At 39.8% G+C, this 17,605-nt stretch overlaps 1 protein-coding gene across 2 annotated transcripts in view; it reads right to left on the bottom strand.

The window, feature by feature from the left end:
* Window positions 1-17,605, bottom strand: part of HMCN2 (hemicentin 2) — a 2,554,053-nt gene that overhangs the window by 1,069,150 nt on the left and 1,467,298 nt on the right. For both annotated transcript variants that reach the window (XM_044058392.1, XM_044058391.1), the window contains exon 44: window positions 2,050-2,211. In XM_044058392.1, coding sequence (XP_043914327.1) covers window positions 2,050-2,211 — 162 coding nt within the window. The remainder of the gene's footprint in view (window positions 1-2,049; window positions 2,212-17,605) is intronic.

Here is a 17,605-nt window from a genome sequence, read left to right as displayed (position 1 = left end):
ACTGTGTGTTAGAATTTAATTAATAGTACTGATTTATATTAATTCATGTGAATGTAAAAGGAAAGAAATAAACAGAAAAAAACAGAACTGTAAATGAGCAAAAACAGTATTTACATTTTAATAAGGAATGTTCAAGGGTCATGAAAAATCACCATGAGCAGGGATACTGTTTATGGAAAAGAAGGGCAGTAGTCTGCGTGTACAGTTGTCTACATTGTTGTATAGAAACTCTTAAAACCTTTGCATATTTCATTTACTTGCACAGGACATTTGTATATATATCTATTACGGCTAGGATGGCCGGCAACCTGTGAAACATGGCAATGGTAATATTTTCTTTTTGTAGGCATCACAGAACAGCCATTGCAATGCTGAACACACTCAATCAGATTCTCCTCAAAAAAATTCCAGCTGAAGTGTTTTCAGCATGAATTGTTTCAGTCTTAACAGAATTTTTCCATTACTACTACATTTACTCCGTACTGTTTCCCAAGAAAATGTTCACCAGAGTTCTTAGATTTCTTTTTTTTCCTCACTTTATTTACCAACTGGGAAACTATTTTTCAATGTGTAGCACAATCTGAATGTGGATTGATCTTCTGAAAGAGAACTTGCAAACACAAACTGTGCTGCAATGGAATTTCAATCAATATTTTTGGGGAGTGGAGAGCAAAGCTCCTGTATCACAGCAGTGTCAGAGAAGAGGAAGGCTGTACTGTATAGACTTTTGGTGAAACAGAAATTCTTCAACACTTTTGTCTGCAATGTCGATGAAGTGAAAAAAATAATATATAATGCCCAGATTTTTCACTCAAGCTTACTGCTCTGAAAGACAGGATCTTGGAATTTTCAGGTTGCTGTGTTTTCTATTTGTCACAACATCATTGCCGATGTTGTGGGTGTCAGAAGATCAGATAAAAAATAGAACAATTCATCAACATATATCTGAAAGGTAAACACTTTTTAGTAGAGTTGTCTGTACTATTTTCATCTTCAGTAACTCCATCTTCAAACAGCTGTTAAACTTCTTATTGTTTCAACACAAACAGCCAGAAAAATTCTATACCTGACGGGAATAAACTCATGTCATAGAAGAAACAAACTTTAGGTACTACCTTTCTGACATGAGTATATACTTTAACTTTGAAGATACAGAGAAAACATGGCAAAATTGTAGTTTATGATTATGGGTATGGATAGGGAATATTGGAGTTGAGCCATGGAATAATACTAAAAATAAGAACAATTAGTTAATAATTTTTACACTATAGCTGGACGATTTTCTATGGCCATGCTATTGCAGTCATCTTTTAGAGATTGTCTTTTGATACCATTTCTTAAGTTGAAGTTCATCAAAAGCTGACACACCTGCAATATTTCCAACTTTTGCAGTGTATTAAATAGTGGTGCTTTGTCAAATTGTTCACTTTTCTCCACTGTTGTGCAACCATGGAGCATGTTTAAGTAAGGAGATGGGGGGTGAAGTCCAAAATGTTTTTAGGAAGTATTTTTGTATATGTAGATGAATGCTTTGTTTAAGTAATGCAAACAGACAAAAAAACAAGATTAATGATATGTCTACTTGAACTAGCATAAGGAAAGCACCTTCAATTATCTGTAATTCACTAAAAACAATATAATAAAGGGAGTAGGTTTCTGCATTACATCTGCTCAAACACCCTTTTTTATATTATGAATTCCTCTTCATTTTCAAAGCAATAAATTACTACTTTGAAATGCAGTTTATAAGAATATTTCCTTTTTAAGAATTAATTATACCCTGATAAAAACAAGGCACATGTGCAAAATGTAATGGTGCAACTGTCTTTATAGATCTGATTGCAATCTTACTGGGACACAACTTTTGCTTCACTTTGCATCATTCCACAAAAGTATATTTACAAACATTTTATAGGACACAATATATATAATATAACAGAATCAAACAGAGCCAAATATTTTCCTTATACATGAAGTCTGAAGTATGCACATTGTAGGATATATATATATGTTTGCTCATCAGGTAATATTTCCTTTTACTATACTCACCATGCACCTCTAGAGTATAGTCTATATGGTTGGTTCCTACAATGTTCGTTCCTTCACAAGTATAAGACCCCTTATCTGTAGCCTGGACCTTCAGTATCTGCAGCAGTCTTCCTCCTGAGAGCACGAGCACTCGGCTGGTGTTGTTTCCAGACAAGGGAACCCCTATGCCAACAACATAAAACACACATTCTTAAATTACAGTTATATTTTGTATTACTCACTTACATGATTAAGACTAGAAAGGTACAGAAATGTGCATATTAACACATGAATATTAACCTTTGTTTATTATGCACTAAGCACTCAGTTATTTTGCTGTTATGCCTCACTGTAACATACTACCTGCAGCTACAATCCCCATCCTACAGAAAAAGCATTTATTTTTGTTAGAAACACAAAGCCCACCAAAAAGCAATGGCAGATGTAACGGACAATACTATTTTGGTCTCATTCAGAAATGATACACATGTACAGACAGCACAAAGTTAGTTTCCACGAACATAATATGTTTGAATACTGTTCACCGAAACTACTTTTGCCAACAGCTGAGTTTGCCGCTTTAGCCACTGTTGTACAACCTTAGAGTTGGTACCTATAAGTTGGCGGGGGGGGGGGGGCTCCAACATGTGGGTGGTACAGGGCTTGCTGTCCTGCAAAAAAGTTCTTCTCCTGTGTTTGATGAAGGTAGTTTCAGCAACAGTTTTTGACTTACTTACATTTGCTTAAAGTACCTTTGGTGAGCTGACATGAATCTATACAAACATTATTTACTGTACATACTTTACAAATGAAAAGCAATAAACACTGAAGAAGACAGCATGCTGCCTGTTCAGAAGCATAATTTCCAAATACTTCACTATCTCACTGCAAACAATGAAGTGCCCATACAGTGACCACTGCTACTTTTTGCATGACTTTTATATTATGGCAGTTTCAGGTTTGTGGTAAATATGTTTCCCTTGGGTTTTAAGGGATTGTGTGAGAGGTTGGTGGAAGTTCAGTCACACTTTTTATTTTCTGAATCACAACTGTAGTTCATCAACATTTATTTCTGCAGTAGAGCACTGCACATGGGAAAGGTAACAGTTAATATAATTAAAGAGGTATGAAGAGAAATCTCACAGATGAGGGAGGTGCACGGAGCTTGCACAACTACAAACATTATTTCATTTTCTGCGGACATGAATTTTATTACACTGCTCTTAAACGGTCATCCCTGTGGGACCTGATAATTATGTTAGTGTGTGGTAAAGGACCTAAAAAGTATATCCTGTTCTTACCTGATGCTAAGAGATGTTTAAAATTCAAACTGACATCTTCAAAGAGTAATGGACAGGCCGCAGAGAACAATGAGGCCCAATTTGTTACATTTAGTAAAGCCACTGGCATACGGTACACCGAGAAGCAATGACATGGTTGATGAGCAAATACGTAGTCAGACCATTAAAAAAGACAGAAAGGAATGACAGGTAACAGGAAAGGAAAACACTGGTTAAATGAATACCATTAATAATGTAAATGTAGCTTAATGCAAAACTTGACTTATTTATCATGGAAAAATATATTTTTCAGCGGTTTGTTTTACCTTAAGATAAACATTATGTTATAGTTAATAAATACAGTCTCTCAGAGATCAAACACAGTGCTGTATCCACTAAAACTGCTGGCTTCTAATCCTGTGAATGCATACACAGTTTATTTTTGTACATATTGTACATTGTTTGGTAGTGACAGGTACTAGCTGGAAAGATGTAAAAAGTTTTTTAAAATATATTCATGGTTTATAATATTGCCCCTCAAAACTCCTTATTTTAAAATAGCTTTGACCAAAAATAGAATGAAGTGCACAGTGTTTTAAAAAAAGAAAGTAGAATAAAATTACTAGAAAATGTACTATTTTAGAGTAAGTGCTGAAGAAAACAGTACGAGTTAAAACCGACTCTGATTTGAGTAAATCTAATAAATAATATAGTATGAGAAAAACAGCTGAACTGTGAAATTAATAAAAATGTGAACAGATATGCAAAATATTTTGCAGATACTCTGCTAGATTGAACTAGTAGCAAAAACTATTGCTTCAGCTATTTCGTAACAGGTATATGTTATACATGTATGTATGTAGTGAATGAAAATCAGAATGTATAAGCCACGGGAAGAATTAAATAATAAGAGATGGTTTCAGTTGTGTGCCACATTTTATTCACTTCTAAATAAAAGTGTTCATAATAGAAAGGCAGTTGAAATGTATGAATAAATGGTGTTAAATGAGAATAAGAAATGAATGCTGTGTATAAGGTGACTGGCTTAGTCCCAAGCTGCAGACATCAATGGGACATTAAGGGCAGGTAGAATGTTCTAGTGCCCTTCACATTTTATTTACAGAGAAGAAATCAATTCCTGTGCTTTTGAGTGTAAAATTATTGAGTAGGTCCTCCTTTAAAAATGTATTATCCCAAATTATAGTTTGGGGATCTCCTTTGCTGTCAATGCAACTGATTTCAAAGGTGAAAATATATAAATAAACCAAGGAACATGAATGGGCAAAAGAAAATGCAAGTCGAGTAACATGCTGACAGAGCAGACTTGTCGCAGAGAGCTGGACCCACAATTACATTACTGGACAGGCTGCCTTCTTCTGTAACTTTACCAAGTTCTTTTCATGCTCACTTGGGCTTGCACTAGGCTTTCTGGTTTTGACCCACAGACCAAAGACACTCTGGCAGCTTGGTTGGTAACATGTCACCAATCCTAAAGGTAAATGAGAGACTGGATGTGAGAGTATGTCTGTCCACTATTATGGACTGCTGTCTCATTCTGTGATGGTCTCTAACTTACACAGTTTGCTTGCCGGGATAAGTTCTAGCCTGCATTTACTTGATACGGATCTAATTAGCATAGACAATGGACTGATGCAACTGACCAATCAGACCAGATTATTTGTAACAAATGTATTCCATACATGAGAGAAAATGAATGTAGGGCAACTACTCTTCAGGTTCAATCACAGATCCACTCTTTGTAAAAGCCTCACTGTCAGCTTGCAATGGGAAAAATCTCTGCAGACAATTTCCATGCATCTTTAACAATAAAGCAGAAAATATCTTCTAAAAAGAAAAAAAGAAAAACAGACTTCAGAAATAAATAGTATTAAGTATTATATTCAATATTAAATAGTATTAAATTGCAACTGTAAACATGAGGGGCCAAGCTCCATTAGAAAGCCAGTAAAACAAAGAAACTTGACAACTTTGCCAAAACATACTTCGACTTCAGTTTTTGACATAGCATCTATGGGCCACTTAAATCGGATCCAAAATGTTGTTTATGGAAATGACTACAAGATAACAGTTACATACAGATTTGCAAAATGACAAAGCAGTCTCCAAAATGGCGACTCTAAAAATGTAATTCCAAAATTCCACATTATAGCCATGTACAATAATCAATTATTTAAAAATGGTAGAAGGACTATTTTACATTAAAATTTATTGCAAAACATAATTGTTATATGTAAGCTACTAAATGTAAAATTCTAACTGCAAAAAAAAATAAATAAATAGATAAAAATAACAGATGCATATGCCCATTTTGTAAGTATGATAAATCGTGAGGTTTGAATAGTACAGCTATTACTTCATGCTCAAGGGCTTTGAGGCACATGCTCCAAGCACTCTTGGGCATGTACTAATAGCTGCAGAAGGCACACTCCCTTCTTGCCTTGTTACACTACGGCTAGGAGTCAGAAGCATCCACTGCACTGCAATAAGCAATTGTGTGTAATGGGAAGTCTCATGCAGGGAGGGTGTGATTCAGAGACACACTGAGCATGAGCAGTACAGACAGAGCAGCACAGCTGCTCAAAGTATATGCAAATGGTTGTATAATGAGATAGTAATGAGCACTGGTACTAAAATGAGGGACTCCATTTATGCAAATCAGTCAAAACAAGATTAGGGTTACCACTGTCCCTCTTTATGAGGGACAGTACCTCTTTGGGCAGTTGTGTCCTGTGGGAAAAAACCTGAAAAATAGCAAATGTCCTGAGATTTTAAGACAAAAATTATTTCATAAGTTTTCTTTAATAATTGCATAAAACAGTTATTTTGTATCTGAAACATCTAAACGTTATGTGAAATAGCATAAGCAACTCGAATGTTACAAGAATAAGCTTTTAGGTTGGCAAAATGTGAAGTCTTGCCTTTGCATTGGCTATATGTTTCGACCTGCAAAATCTCACATATCTACAAAAAAGTCCCACCTTGGGCATTTGAAAAGGTGGTAACCCTAAACAAGATGGCATAGTAATTTAGAAATGTATGAAGAGCCAAACATAACATGCAATTACTAGTGTTTATGAGTGCACTGAAAACCCAATGCAAATGCAGAGAAATTGCAGAAATGTCTTAGAGGCTGCTGCAGCTTTACTGACCATGTAAATGGAAGAGGCTATTATTGCCACTACATGCCATGGCATCATTTATCACCCTCTGAAACATCATATCATCCACCCGAGCTTAACATTTCATTGTCTTCATAACACTGACATTGTAGCTTGGTATCACATTAACAGGACACCATGCAGGAGTTAGTAGACATGTATCAGCCTTATCTGCAGGCTCATAAGGAGTCATGGAGTATCTATCCCAGTGGATACTAAAGCATCTGTGGTTTAAATATACTAGCCTCAGTGACATTTCAGTCACCAGCAGAGGACACTTTTGCTAGTATATCAGGCATTTGCCATGAGAATACTCTAGCAATTTTACAATACTATGCTGCTGCATAAAGAGGAGCATATGTGTTCCCAAACACCGCAAAGGAGAGACCCAATACCATGGGGGGGGGGGTCACTATGGTGTAGTGTGTTTCCATGAGGTACTGGTGGCCACTGGCCACAGACTGTATCAACACTGAAATAAAGGCCTCGCCTGGTGAATTATGAAGGAGGTATGTGATCTGTAAGGGACATCACATTCCATCAACTTCCAGGTGATTTGTGGTGCAATATATAAGTATAATAAGTATAATCTACAATCTGTCTTGAAGGCCACCCAGGCAGTTACCATGATTCCCACATATAGCAGACATGTGGCCTTCAGCAATGGTCTGTGACAGTTTACCTTCATAATGCCGATCTCAATATGGTCGACCCCGCTTCCGCGAGTACCGAAGTGCGAACATCCGGAACGTCAAATTCCACATATCCGAATGGCAAAATCTCGCCCCCTTTTTGACACATGGTAGCACTGGTGTGGAGGTGTGGCATGGCCAGAAATGTTGAAATTCAACATTTATTCGACATTTTAAAAGTTTTGCGGTTCTGGTTTCACAGAAATGGTTTGATGATGTCGCCAGTTGATCATATGTGATTGACAATATGAAGGTAAACAGTTTGTGACAGATGTCTTTTCCCAGGGGCATCTTTATAGATTCATAGATTACTACTAGGCTAACTGCCCTTGTGGGCCATTTTAAGCCTAGCCAATTACCCCATGTGAGAATCAAACCCTGCACCTTGTGTTTGTAAGGTAAACACCTTAACCATTATGCCAACCTCCCCTTCTTATTGGTTATACCAAATATACTCGGGAACCCTGGCTGATGACATCCATTTGAAATCCACAGACTGTGACAAACAATGGTTAAAAGTTTGTCCCATCAAAAACTCATGTCATCATGAAGAGTGTGTTTGGACTGCTAAAGGCATGCTCTTGCTGCCTGGCTGTATCAAGTGGTGCCCTGTAGTATGACCCTGGCATTTGTTCTAAGATATTCTTAATGTGTACATTATTACACAATATAATAATGAGAAAGGAGTTAAGCAGAGAGGCTGAATACAACTTCCAGTGCAGTAGGAGGTAGAAGGTGAACTAGATGAAGAGTCAGTGGAGGACCCAAGCAGCAGTGAATGAAATGCTATGGAGATAGGTGCAGTATGCCATGGCACTGGCTAAAAGGCAATGGCTATAACAAAGCTTTGGGCCATAGTAAAGCACATACACTACAGTAAATGTACTGCATACATAACTACAATCAGAGTGTGCTTAGTCATGCATAGGCTGGCGCTACTGTGCATCAGACATAGGCTATCCAAATGAAGCGCAAAGGGCAGGGCACAGTTATCATTTGCACAGATGGAGAAGGAAACATGAAGGTGTGATGTCTTCTGATTACATTGTGTGCATGAGGAGGGACTAGAGTGGATTAATGCTAAAGGCTTTGTGGGGGCCACTGTCACTGATTGTCTGTGCATGTGAAGTACTGATGGCTGCAGTGGTGTGCATGCATGCATGCTGGAAAACAGGGTCCTCAGTATGTGCTACACTATGGCTTCATCTGAGGACAGGTTCAGGACATGCCAGGAAGATGTGTAGGCATCCCATGGGCTCCATCCGCCACAGTTGGTACCTCTCCGAGGAGCATCAGGGATAGTAACATGGCCCTGCCTAGGTGTAGCTGTGCTACATGACTGAGGGAAATTCATTTGACATAGCTAATGCATGAGGGTTAATATTTTATAAATATATATATATATATATATATATATATATATATAAGCCTTTACAACAGAACTGTTTTGCTTTGGTCCATACTCTGGGCAACAGTAAGAATTTAGCAGTTGACCACACCCCTGTTACAATACCAAGTTAATGTTATAAACAGGTATCTGCATCCCAGCATATCACAAGGAACTGTTGACTTGCCACCCTTATATGCTGCATTTTACAACTGCTTCGGGTGTGCTTGCCTTCAACTTTCACAGTAATTTTGAACAAGCTCTCTGTACTTCCACCAAGTACGCTCACCTTGTTAAAACTTTTAACAATCACTGATAAGTTCTCTATATCTAATATGACCATAAAGAACCATCAATTAGCAACTGCATCCATGGAAGTGTAAGGCAGATGTTGCACATACTTGCAGAAAGTAGTATTTCTGTTTTCCTGGTAGTAAATAACTTTTCACAGGAGAATATCGATTTCAAGGCAGAACTGTATGTTTTCTTACATAGTGCAGTGAAGCTCTCTGCAGCCACCAGGATTTATATTGGGCTGATTCAGGCCTCTGAGCACAATGATAATGCATATGAGTTCACAGCTCATGAATGCCTCTGAAACTGTTTTTATCATGTTGTGCTTAAACACAGTCTCTTCTGTGCAGGTCTGCACAGCATCCTGCACATGCTTGAGCACCTCTGAGGCACACTGTGCATGTACAGATGCATTCAGACCAAAAGGAGGTTACCTGCACTTCCCTGGTTAAATCTGCTAGGAATGGATTCACTAAAGAACACTGTCTCAGTCCAAGTTAAAGTGCATGCTGTAAAGCAACACTCCAACTGACATACTTCACACCTCACATTCCTCTATGTACATGTTCTAAATGACATGATTAATGTTGTACATGCTCTACATGACATGAATGCACTATCAAGTTGCACTACATTGCATGGTAATTCTTGGAACAGAAAACAGGTGGGATCATGAGATGCCAGCCCTGATTCTCTAATATGAGACCCAGAGTATGATGACAGCTTCTAATGGTATAGGTAGTTGCAGTGTACCCTGACAGTGCTCACAGAACAGCAAGATCCTCCTTTGCCTGCTTCACAGAGACCATTGGGATTGTTTCCTGGGAACTCTTCTGAGGGCCCCCAGTATAAGGTGGATGCATGGTGCTGTCTTGCCAAGATCTCAAACTGGTGAGCAGTGCAGGGACTACTGCAGTGATCCGCAGAGGTGCCATTCAGGTCTTCTTCATCAATAGGAAGAGTGAGTGTTCTTTTTTTTTTATCCTATTATACTGTTGTGGACTGTAGAGTTATGCAGCTCAGGAGGCTACATTGGAGAATGCCCTGCACTATCACAGGAGGTTGTCTTGTCTTTCTAGGTGCAGGGCTAAGTATTTTATTAGATGTATAGTGCAGTTGTCCCTACCTCAGTATAAGTCTTGAAAAATTCATCCTTAAAGCAATACAGATATATTACCCAGCTTAACTGTGGGGGGGGGGGGGGGGGTATCAACTTTTGGTTATTGTACACAGCCTGTCAACTGTTAAAGTCAGTTATGCTACAGCAGTACAAAATTAATATGTGCGCTGGTTTACTGCTTGGTGTTTGGCTTCAGTAGCACTGTCAGAGTGGCTCAACAAGTAGCACACTTGTCTTTCACAGTGAAAGGTCAGAAGGCGGTAGGTTCTGTTCCTACCCAATATGCTTCGATTCCTTTTCACATCACTGGCACTACAGCTCAGCATAAGGTGTTGCGGTACTCCTGTGTGTGCTATCCTTTGTATGAAACTTTCATCTAAGGCCCCATCTGCCTGAGCTGGAATGAGTTCCTGTGGATGTACATGACCTCATGGCACTTATCAAAAAGAGTAGGGTACGTTTACCAGTACCCTGTGCAATTTTCCATAGTCAATAGAAATTCCATCCAGGTATCCCATGAAAAGAGGCCACTGGCCTAATGGTACTGACCCAGTCACCAGCAGGTGTACATATGTACATATATGCATGTCAAGTACCAGATAACTTCTGCATTGCATGGGTGGGAGACAGAAGTGAGTATTCCCATGCAGTGGCATTACTGCAGTTTAATCATGCTTATAGCACACAACTTCATGGGACTATTACAGGCAGTACAGTTAACAGACAGTTGCACAATTAACTGGTTTAGTATATATAGGTTGCACATATAAGGTTCCATCCCTTCATTTGTAGCACATCACTGTTACAGGCAATTATGCTTTCCCATGAGACTACTGTAGTTGTAGTTGACCAGTCATATTATTATAATTATGTAGTGGATGTATTTCTCTCCCCCTTTTATCTCTATCCTGCTGGGGTTTCACCAAATGAATCAGGAACACTGTTGCTCCTGTTAGTGGCTGAGCCAGGGGTAGTGAACACGCTGTCACACAGTGGCAGACAGTAGAGGTGGTAGGGGAGTTGTTGGACTGGTGTCCTAATGCATGCATCAGCCATTGAGACAGAGTTCTCTTCCAGCTTGCAGAGTCACATCCCTGGTTGACACTGGCTGTTCCAGCAGAACCAAGACCCAACCATGAGGGTGGACAAGATGGTGTCTAACCTACTAGATCACACATGGGCAGGGAGGTACTGGGGACCATCCTCCTGATACAATATCCTGCACCATTATCATGCCCTGTCTCTCTATTCTGGTCTCAGATGAGAAGAACTCGAGCTCCTCAAGTCTCTGTTCATATTCCTTTCCTGACATACCTTGAATCTATCATTTATATTTCTTTTCAGAATACTGATGTTCTTTTCCTTACATGGGCTGCACAACTGCATGCAGTACTCAAAATACAGTATGACAGATTCCCTGTAGAGTGGAAGCATTATCTCTCTGTTTCTGGAACCTATACCTCTGAGCAATCGCCCCTCCACAACATTATGTTTGCTGATGTCACTGCCCTCTTACTCTGCTTCTGGCAGTCCAATCCAGGGGGTAATCTACTCCTCCCAGATCCATTTCCTGCTCTGTAACTCTTATTCCAATTCTCTTTGATTCTTTGCACTAAGGTTATTGCTGCCTAAGTGATGTACTTTGATATTCCTTGCACTGAACATTAACTCTTGCCCTTCTGCCAGTTTGTTCAACCTATTCATATCCTTCACTAAACTCATCCCTTATTCCCCACTGCTGCACTTATCTTTGTGTTATCAGGAAGGGGGAATCCTGTTCTTATTCCTTCAGATTTGTATGACACAAATACATTCAGGTTTATGATTATGAATACACCTTGCCTTCTGTAATGATAGTGCTATATTTGAAAAAAGGAGACCTCTCACTTGGATAAGATAGAATCCTCTGCATATGCCAATCCCCATACCCACTGCCACCCACAGAAAGCCCTTTACAGTGCAAAATACCCATGTTTGGTCCAACAGAATGTTTTGTGGCTCATATATTTTAACATTATTCAGTTTTGTTTTCAATATTTTGTTGGAGATGTTCAGCCTGTTTCTGGAGAAATTTATGTTGATCTAATTCTCTGGTATTGCTGGTAGTTTGAAATTGTTCTAAAGGGTGTGGCAGTCTTTGAACACCAGTAAATATATATTAAGTATCCAGAATGATCTGCAACAATTTTTAAAGAAACTAAACTGGGAAAACTTTTTTTTCTTTTCATCCGACATACTAGAGCTAAGCTTTCAAAGTCATTCTTATTTGAAAGTTTGTAAGCATTTTTATTTTTAATTTAACTTGGCTGGTGTTTTCTTCTGCCTTTAAGAGAACATACATAGTGTGTTTGTTGAGAGATATAGTTAATAAAATACACACTTTATGTTTCACAGTTAAAGTATGTAATGATGAACCTTAGTGCCATAAAAGTAGTTGGTCTGGCACATGCCAGAAACATTTAAGGAACTTTCCAAAAATACAGGATGAATACTGCATTTTGTGTGTACTGCAACTTTCCTGTAAGATGAAATTAGAATCAGTAAAATGGGCTAAAACTTGCGAGGTCCTGAAATGAGTCAATAAATTGTCGATTTTTTTAATGTAGTAACTAAACCATAAATCTTTGGTCCAGTGCTTTTCATTTCCATAAGAGTTGAAAACAATATCGCCACCACATTAGCGTAGGCATGGGTTTAAGGTATATAAGCAAGCTCTATTATGTTTAGCCTTCTTTCTTTCCCCCAGAAAAAAAGAATAATAATCTGTTAAAGGGATTCATTGTTTACCTTATGCTGTATGGCAAATGACTTAATGACCACATAAAGTAATGCTTCACTTTAAAATTTCGGAGTTCATAAAAGTGATGCAGCAAGGAATGACAGCAACTTCTGATTATCATCCGATACACACCATTAATAAAATGTGCCAAAACTTTTAGAATTTTATCTACATGGATGCCAGCATTCTCTACAATGGTTCATAGACTAATTACCAATTTGACATGAAACCTAGACTCACGCAGTGGTATATCATCAGCTTGAGATTAGTTATATTTTTAGCAGACAGTCTAATCCTCATCAAGGATTTTATTCCCACTTCAAGTGATACAGAGTAGAGAATGGATAGAAATACCTTCAGTCTAGGCAATTGACACTGAGACATCAACACTTCCAAGACATCTATCAATGACCTCCAGTACACTGTTGACTATACCATTCTTGTTTACACCCAGTAAACAGGATGCAAAGTACAGTTGTGTACACTTACCATAAATGTAGATGTTCGAGTGTATTCACTGTTGCAGTCATCACATTTGGGTTATCTGCTTGCAGTAGCCCTCATTCGGCCTGATTATCAAAGTCTTTGTCCTGCATCGGTTGCCATGTCATCTTCCTTGACGTCAGGTAGTCAGGAGTATAAAGCATGCAGCCGATGCAATTACAGCAGTTTTTCTTGCCCCAGATATCAGGTGCCCCCCTAATGGGAAGCAATTATATATATATATATATATATATATATATATATATATATATATATATACACACACACACACACACACACACACACACACATACATACAAGGTTATACCTCCAACAAAAAAGCAAATACACCAAAAAGCTTTTAAGCATAGAAAAGGAGCGTAGAAGTATAGCCAAAAGAAGTCAGGGGGCTGGAGGGAGGGTAACCAGGACTGCAACAGTGAATACACTTGAACACCTACATTTATGGTAAGTGTACACAACTGTACTATGTTCTTCTTGTTTCACTGTTGCAGTCATCACATTTGGGTAGATTCCCAAAGCTAAGGATAGGAGGAGGAATTTAGATAGCATTAGGACCAGCTATAAGGCCCTGCAAGACTGCAGTGGCAAAGCCAGCTCTGGATTTAGAGAAAATTGGAAATGGTAATGCTTTGTGAAGGTATGTACAGAACTCCAGGTAGCAGCTTCTAGGATGTCTCTTGTAGGGACACCCCTGAGAAAGGCTGTAGAGGTAGATGCATCCCTGGTTGAATGGGGTCTAATCCCCTGTGGGATAGGTTTTCCATGGTGCTTATAGCAGAAACTAATGCAATGGCTTATCCATTTAGAAATGGTTTGCTTTGAAATAGCCTTCCCCTCTGCCCCTGCAGCAAATGCCACCAGCAGTTGTTCAGATTTCCTTTGAGGTTTAGTCCTGTTCATGTAAAATCTAAGTTGTCTGTGCACATCTAAGGAGTGCAGTATCCCTTTCACCTTTTTTCTGTGGATTAGAAAAGAAGGTTGGCAAATGAATGGATTGATTAAGAGTCACACTGGATACCACCTTGGGCATGAAGGAGGGATTGGTCTTGAGGGACACCCTGTCCACATGAAAGATGACGAAAGGGCTTCACTGCCATAAGGGCCTGTAATTCAGATACCCGTCTTGCTGAAGTGATTGCTAAAAGGAAAGCTGTTTTCCAAGAAAGGGAATTTTAACTCTACACTTGCTGCTGGCTCAAAAGGAGGCAGAGTGAGTTTTTCCAATACAAAGTTAAGGTCCCAGGCAGGAGTTGGGGCTCGTCTGGGTGGTCTTAAGTTTTTGGCCCCTCTGAGAAACTGCTTGAGCAGTGGGTGAGAAAAGAGGGGTGGTTCTGTGTTGTAATGAGATGAAATGGGTGAGGCGTGAATTTTGATGGAGGAAAAGGAAAGGCCCTTGTGAAGTATCTCAGTTAAGTATTGAAGGATTTGAGGTAAACTGGGCGCTGCTGAGGCCCATCCCTTGATTTGGTTCCAAGCACAGAATCTTTTCCATTTTTCAGCATAAGATTTTCTAGTACTAGGCCTACTTGCCTCCAAAATGACATCCAATACTTGTTTACTGAGGGATGGTAACGTGGACCTTAGGTAATTAGCCAGGCTGCCAGGTTCAAGTTTTGAAGCTGGGGTGCATAATCTGGCTCCCCTGGTGTGACAGCAGGGTAGGGAGTCTGAGGAAGGTGCCATGGGGCTAGCTGTGACTCACTGCACAAGAGGGGGTACTAGTGTTGGCATGGCCAGTCTGGTGCAATCAGTATCATCCTTGGTTTGTCCTGTTTGATCTTTAGTAGTACTTTGGAAAGGACAGGCAGAGGGAGAGAGGCATAAACTGATAGATTTTTCCAGCTGAAGGACAGGGCATCCAATTTCCAAGCTTGTTTGTGTGGAGTCTTTGTGCAGAATTTGTCCAATTGGTAGTCCTGGGGGGAGGGAACAGATCTATATCTGGGCTCCCCCATTTGTTTATCAACACGTTGAAAGTCTTTGGTTCCAGTTTCCACTCATGTGGGTCCACTAGATTTCTGCTTAGTTTGTCTGCCAGTGTATTTAGTTTTCCTGGCAGGAATTGAGCTTGTAGATGCACTTGGTAGCTCAGGGCTGTGTTCCACAATGCCATGGCTAGTCTGCAGAGGGGATAAGAATGTGTACCTCCCCTGCTTGTTTATGTACCACATAACAGTGGTGTTATCCGTCTTTACCATTAATTGTCCTGGAAGAATGTGGTCCTTGAAGGCTGTCAGAGCATTCTGTACAGCTGACATTTCTTTTTGATTGATATGCAGGTGCATTTGACTTGGGTTCCATTTGTCCTGAATGCACTTTCCTGCCAGGTGAGCCCCCCCCCCCATGCATAGTCTGATGCATCTGTTGTTAGGGTTTGGGCGGCAGGGGGTAGAGTGAATGGTAGTCCCTTGTTTTGGTGGCAGGCCTCTGCCCAACAAAGGAATTCCAACTGTAGGCAAGGTATGATAGGAATCATTGCTTCTAGATCCTGCGAATGTTGACACCATAGGCTTTTTAGATACCATTGTAGTTTCCTCATTTGCAGTCTTGCATATGGAATTAGTAGAATGCACGAGGCCATGAACCCCAAAGCTTGCAGTATTTGCCTTGCAGATATCAGGGTTTTTGTGGCCACTAGTTTGAAGTAAGTTGTCAAATGAATTTGCTTCTCTGGTTTGAGGAAATCCATCTGGGAAGTTGTGTTCAAGCTTGCTCCCAGGAATATAATTTGTTGACAGGGTACCAGCTGTGATTTCTTTTCGTTTATGGTGTACCCCAGACAAGTTAGCACCTTTTGTACAAATGCCAGATGATTCAAAAGTATGTCCTGGCTTTCTGCCTGAATTAGACAATCGTCCAGGTATGGGTATATTTGAATATTTCTTTGCCTGCAAAATGCAATGACTGGAGCTAGGCACTTTGTGAATACCCTGGGTGCAGTAGATAAGCCAAAGGGCACTACAGAGAATGGATAGTGCATGCAGCTTGCTTTGAAGTGTAGGTATCTTCTGCAAGATTCCCTGATTGGGATGTGCAGGTAGGCTTCCATTAAATCCAGCGTTGCCAACCAGACATCTTTGCCTAACATGGGAAGCAACTTGTGAAGAGTTAGCATCTTGAATTTTGGAATCGCCAAAAAGGTGTTTAGGATAGAAAGGTCCAGAATAGGGTGCCATGAGTTGTCTTTTCTGGGTACCAGGAAAAGTCTTGAGTAGAAACCTTGTCCCTTTTCCTCTTCTGGTACAGTCTGAATAGCCTCTAATCTTAAAAGAGAGTACTTGCTTTTGAGCCTCTGCCCACTGAATTGGGGGTAGATCTGGCCAACCATTTGGCGTTGGTAATGTGTGGAAGTGAAATCTGTATCCTTGGGAAACTATGTTTAAAGCCCATTTGTCCTGGGTAATGAGTTCCCAGTTTTTTGCTTGCCGAGCAATCTTTCCCCTAAAGGAACAGTCAGTTGACAAGTGCTTGGAAGTTTGTTGAGAAGTGCTTGGAAGTTTTAAAGTTAAGTCATTGAGACAGCTTACCATAGGGGGGAGTATTACTACTCCCTGATTTGGAAGTGGGAGCCCCCCACTGCTTAGTCCTGTGAGTACCTTGGGACTGAAGCCTGGTTGTTCTGCTGGTTTTGGATTTGAACTGAAGGCCTGGAAGAGGCAGGAAAGAACCAGTTTTTTGAAGGCCAGTGCCTACTAAACCTTGGAGGCTGCACTTGTAAGAAATCTTTAACAGTTTGCATAGATTTAGCTTTCCCCTCCATCTTTTTAAGAACTTCTTCTGCTTTGTTGCCAAACAGGCAGTCCTGATTTAAGGGAGCATCCATAATTTTAGTTTTAACGTGATCTGGCAAAGATTGCTCCTTAAGCCAAGCATGCCTTCTAATTACAGACCCAGTAAGCCCTGCAAGATGCCTCTAATGAATCAAAACCACATTATGTTTTCCAACCTGTTCAGCAGAATGCATTAAATCCTGTAAATCCTTATTTTCAGCACAATCAGGAATCAACATAATTTTCTGTTTAAGCAATCCATTACTATGCTGCTGATACTTTAACATATGAAACTGGCAATTTAAAGCCCTGATAGCCAAGGTTGCAGAGGTGTACACCTTCTTACCCCATCTATCCAGGGCCCTGGAATCTCTATCAGAGGGGGTAGGAATTTTGGCAGTAGTAGCCTTAATACCCTTGGGTCTCTGTGAAAAGGTTTCAGGATCCGCAGTAGGATTTTTAAAAAGAAATGTGTGAGAATCAGGAACCCTGCAATATCTATCAGGTTTTCTGGGAGCAGGAGGTAAAGAGTCAGAGGCCAAGCTAGATTCCGAAAAGGCATCATCAAC

The sequence above is a fragment of the Protopterus annectens genome, chromosome 16.part0, assembly GCF_019279795.1.
Source record: "Protopterus annectens isolate FY-2018-M chromosome 16.part0, PAN1.0, whole genome shotgun sequence".
Classification (NCBI taxonomy): Eukaryota; Metazoa; Chordata; order Ceratodontiformes; family Protopteridae; genus Protopterus; species Protopterus annectens.
The sequence above is the reverse complement of the archived record's forward strand: the minus strand, read 5'-3'. Positions and strand labels throughout refer to the sequence as shown.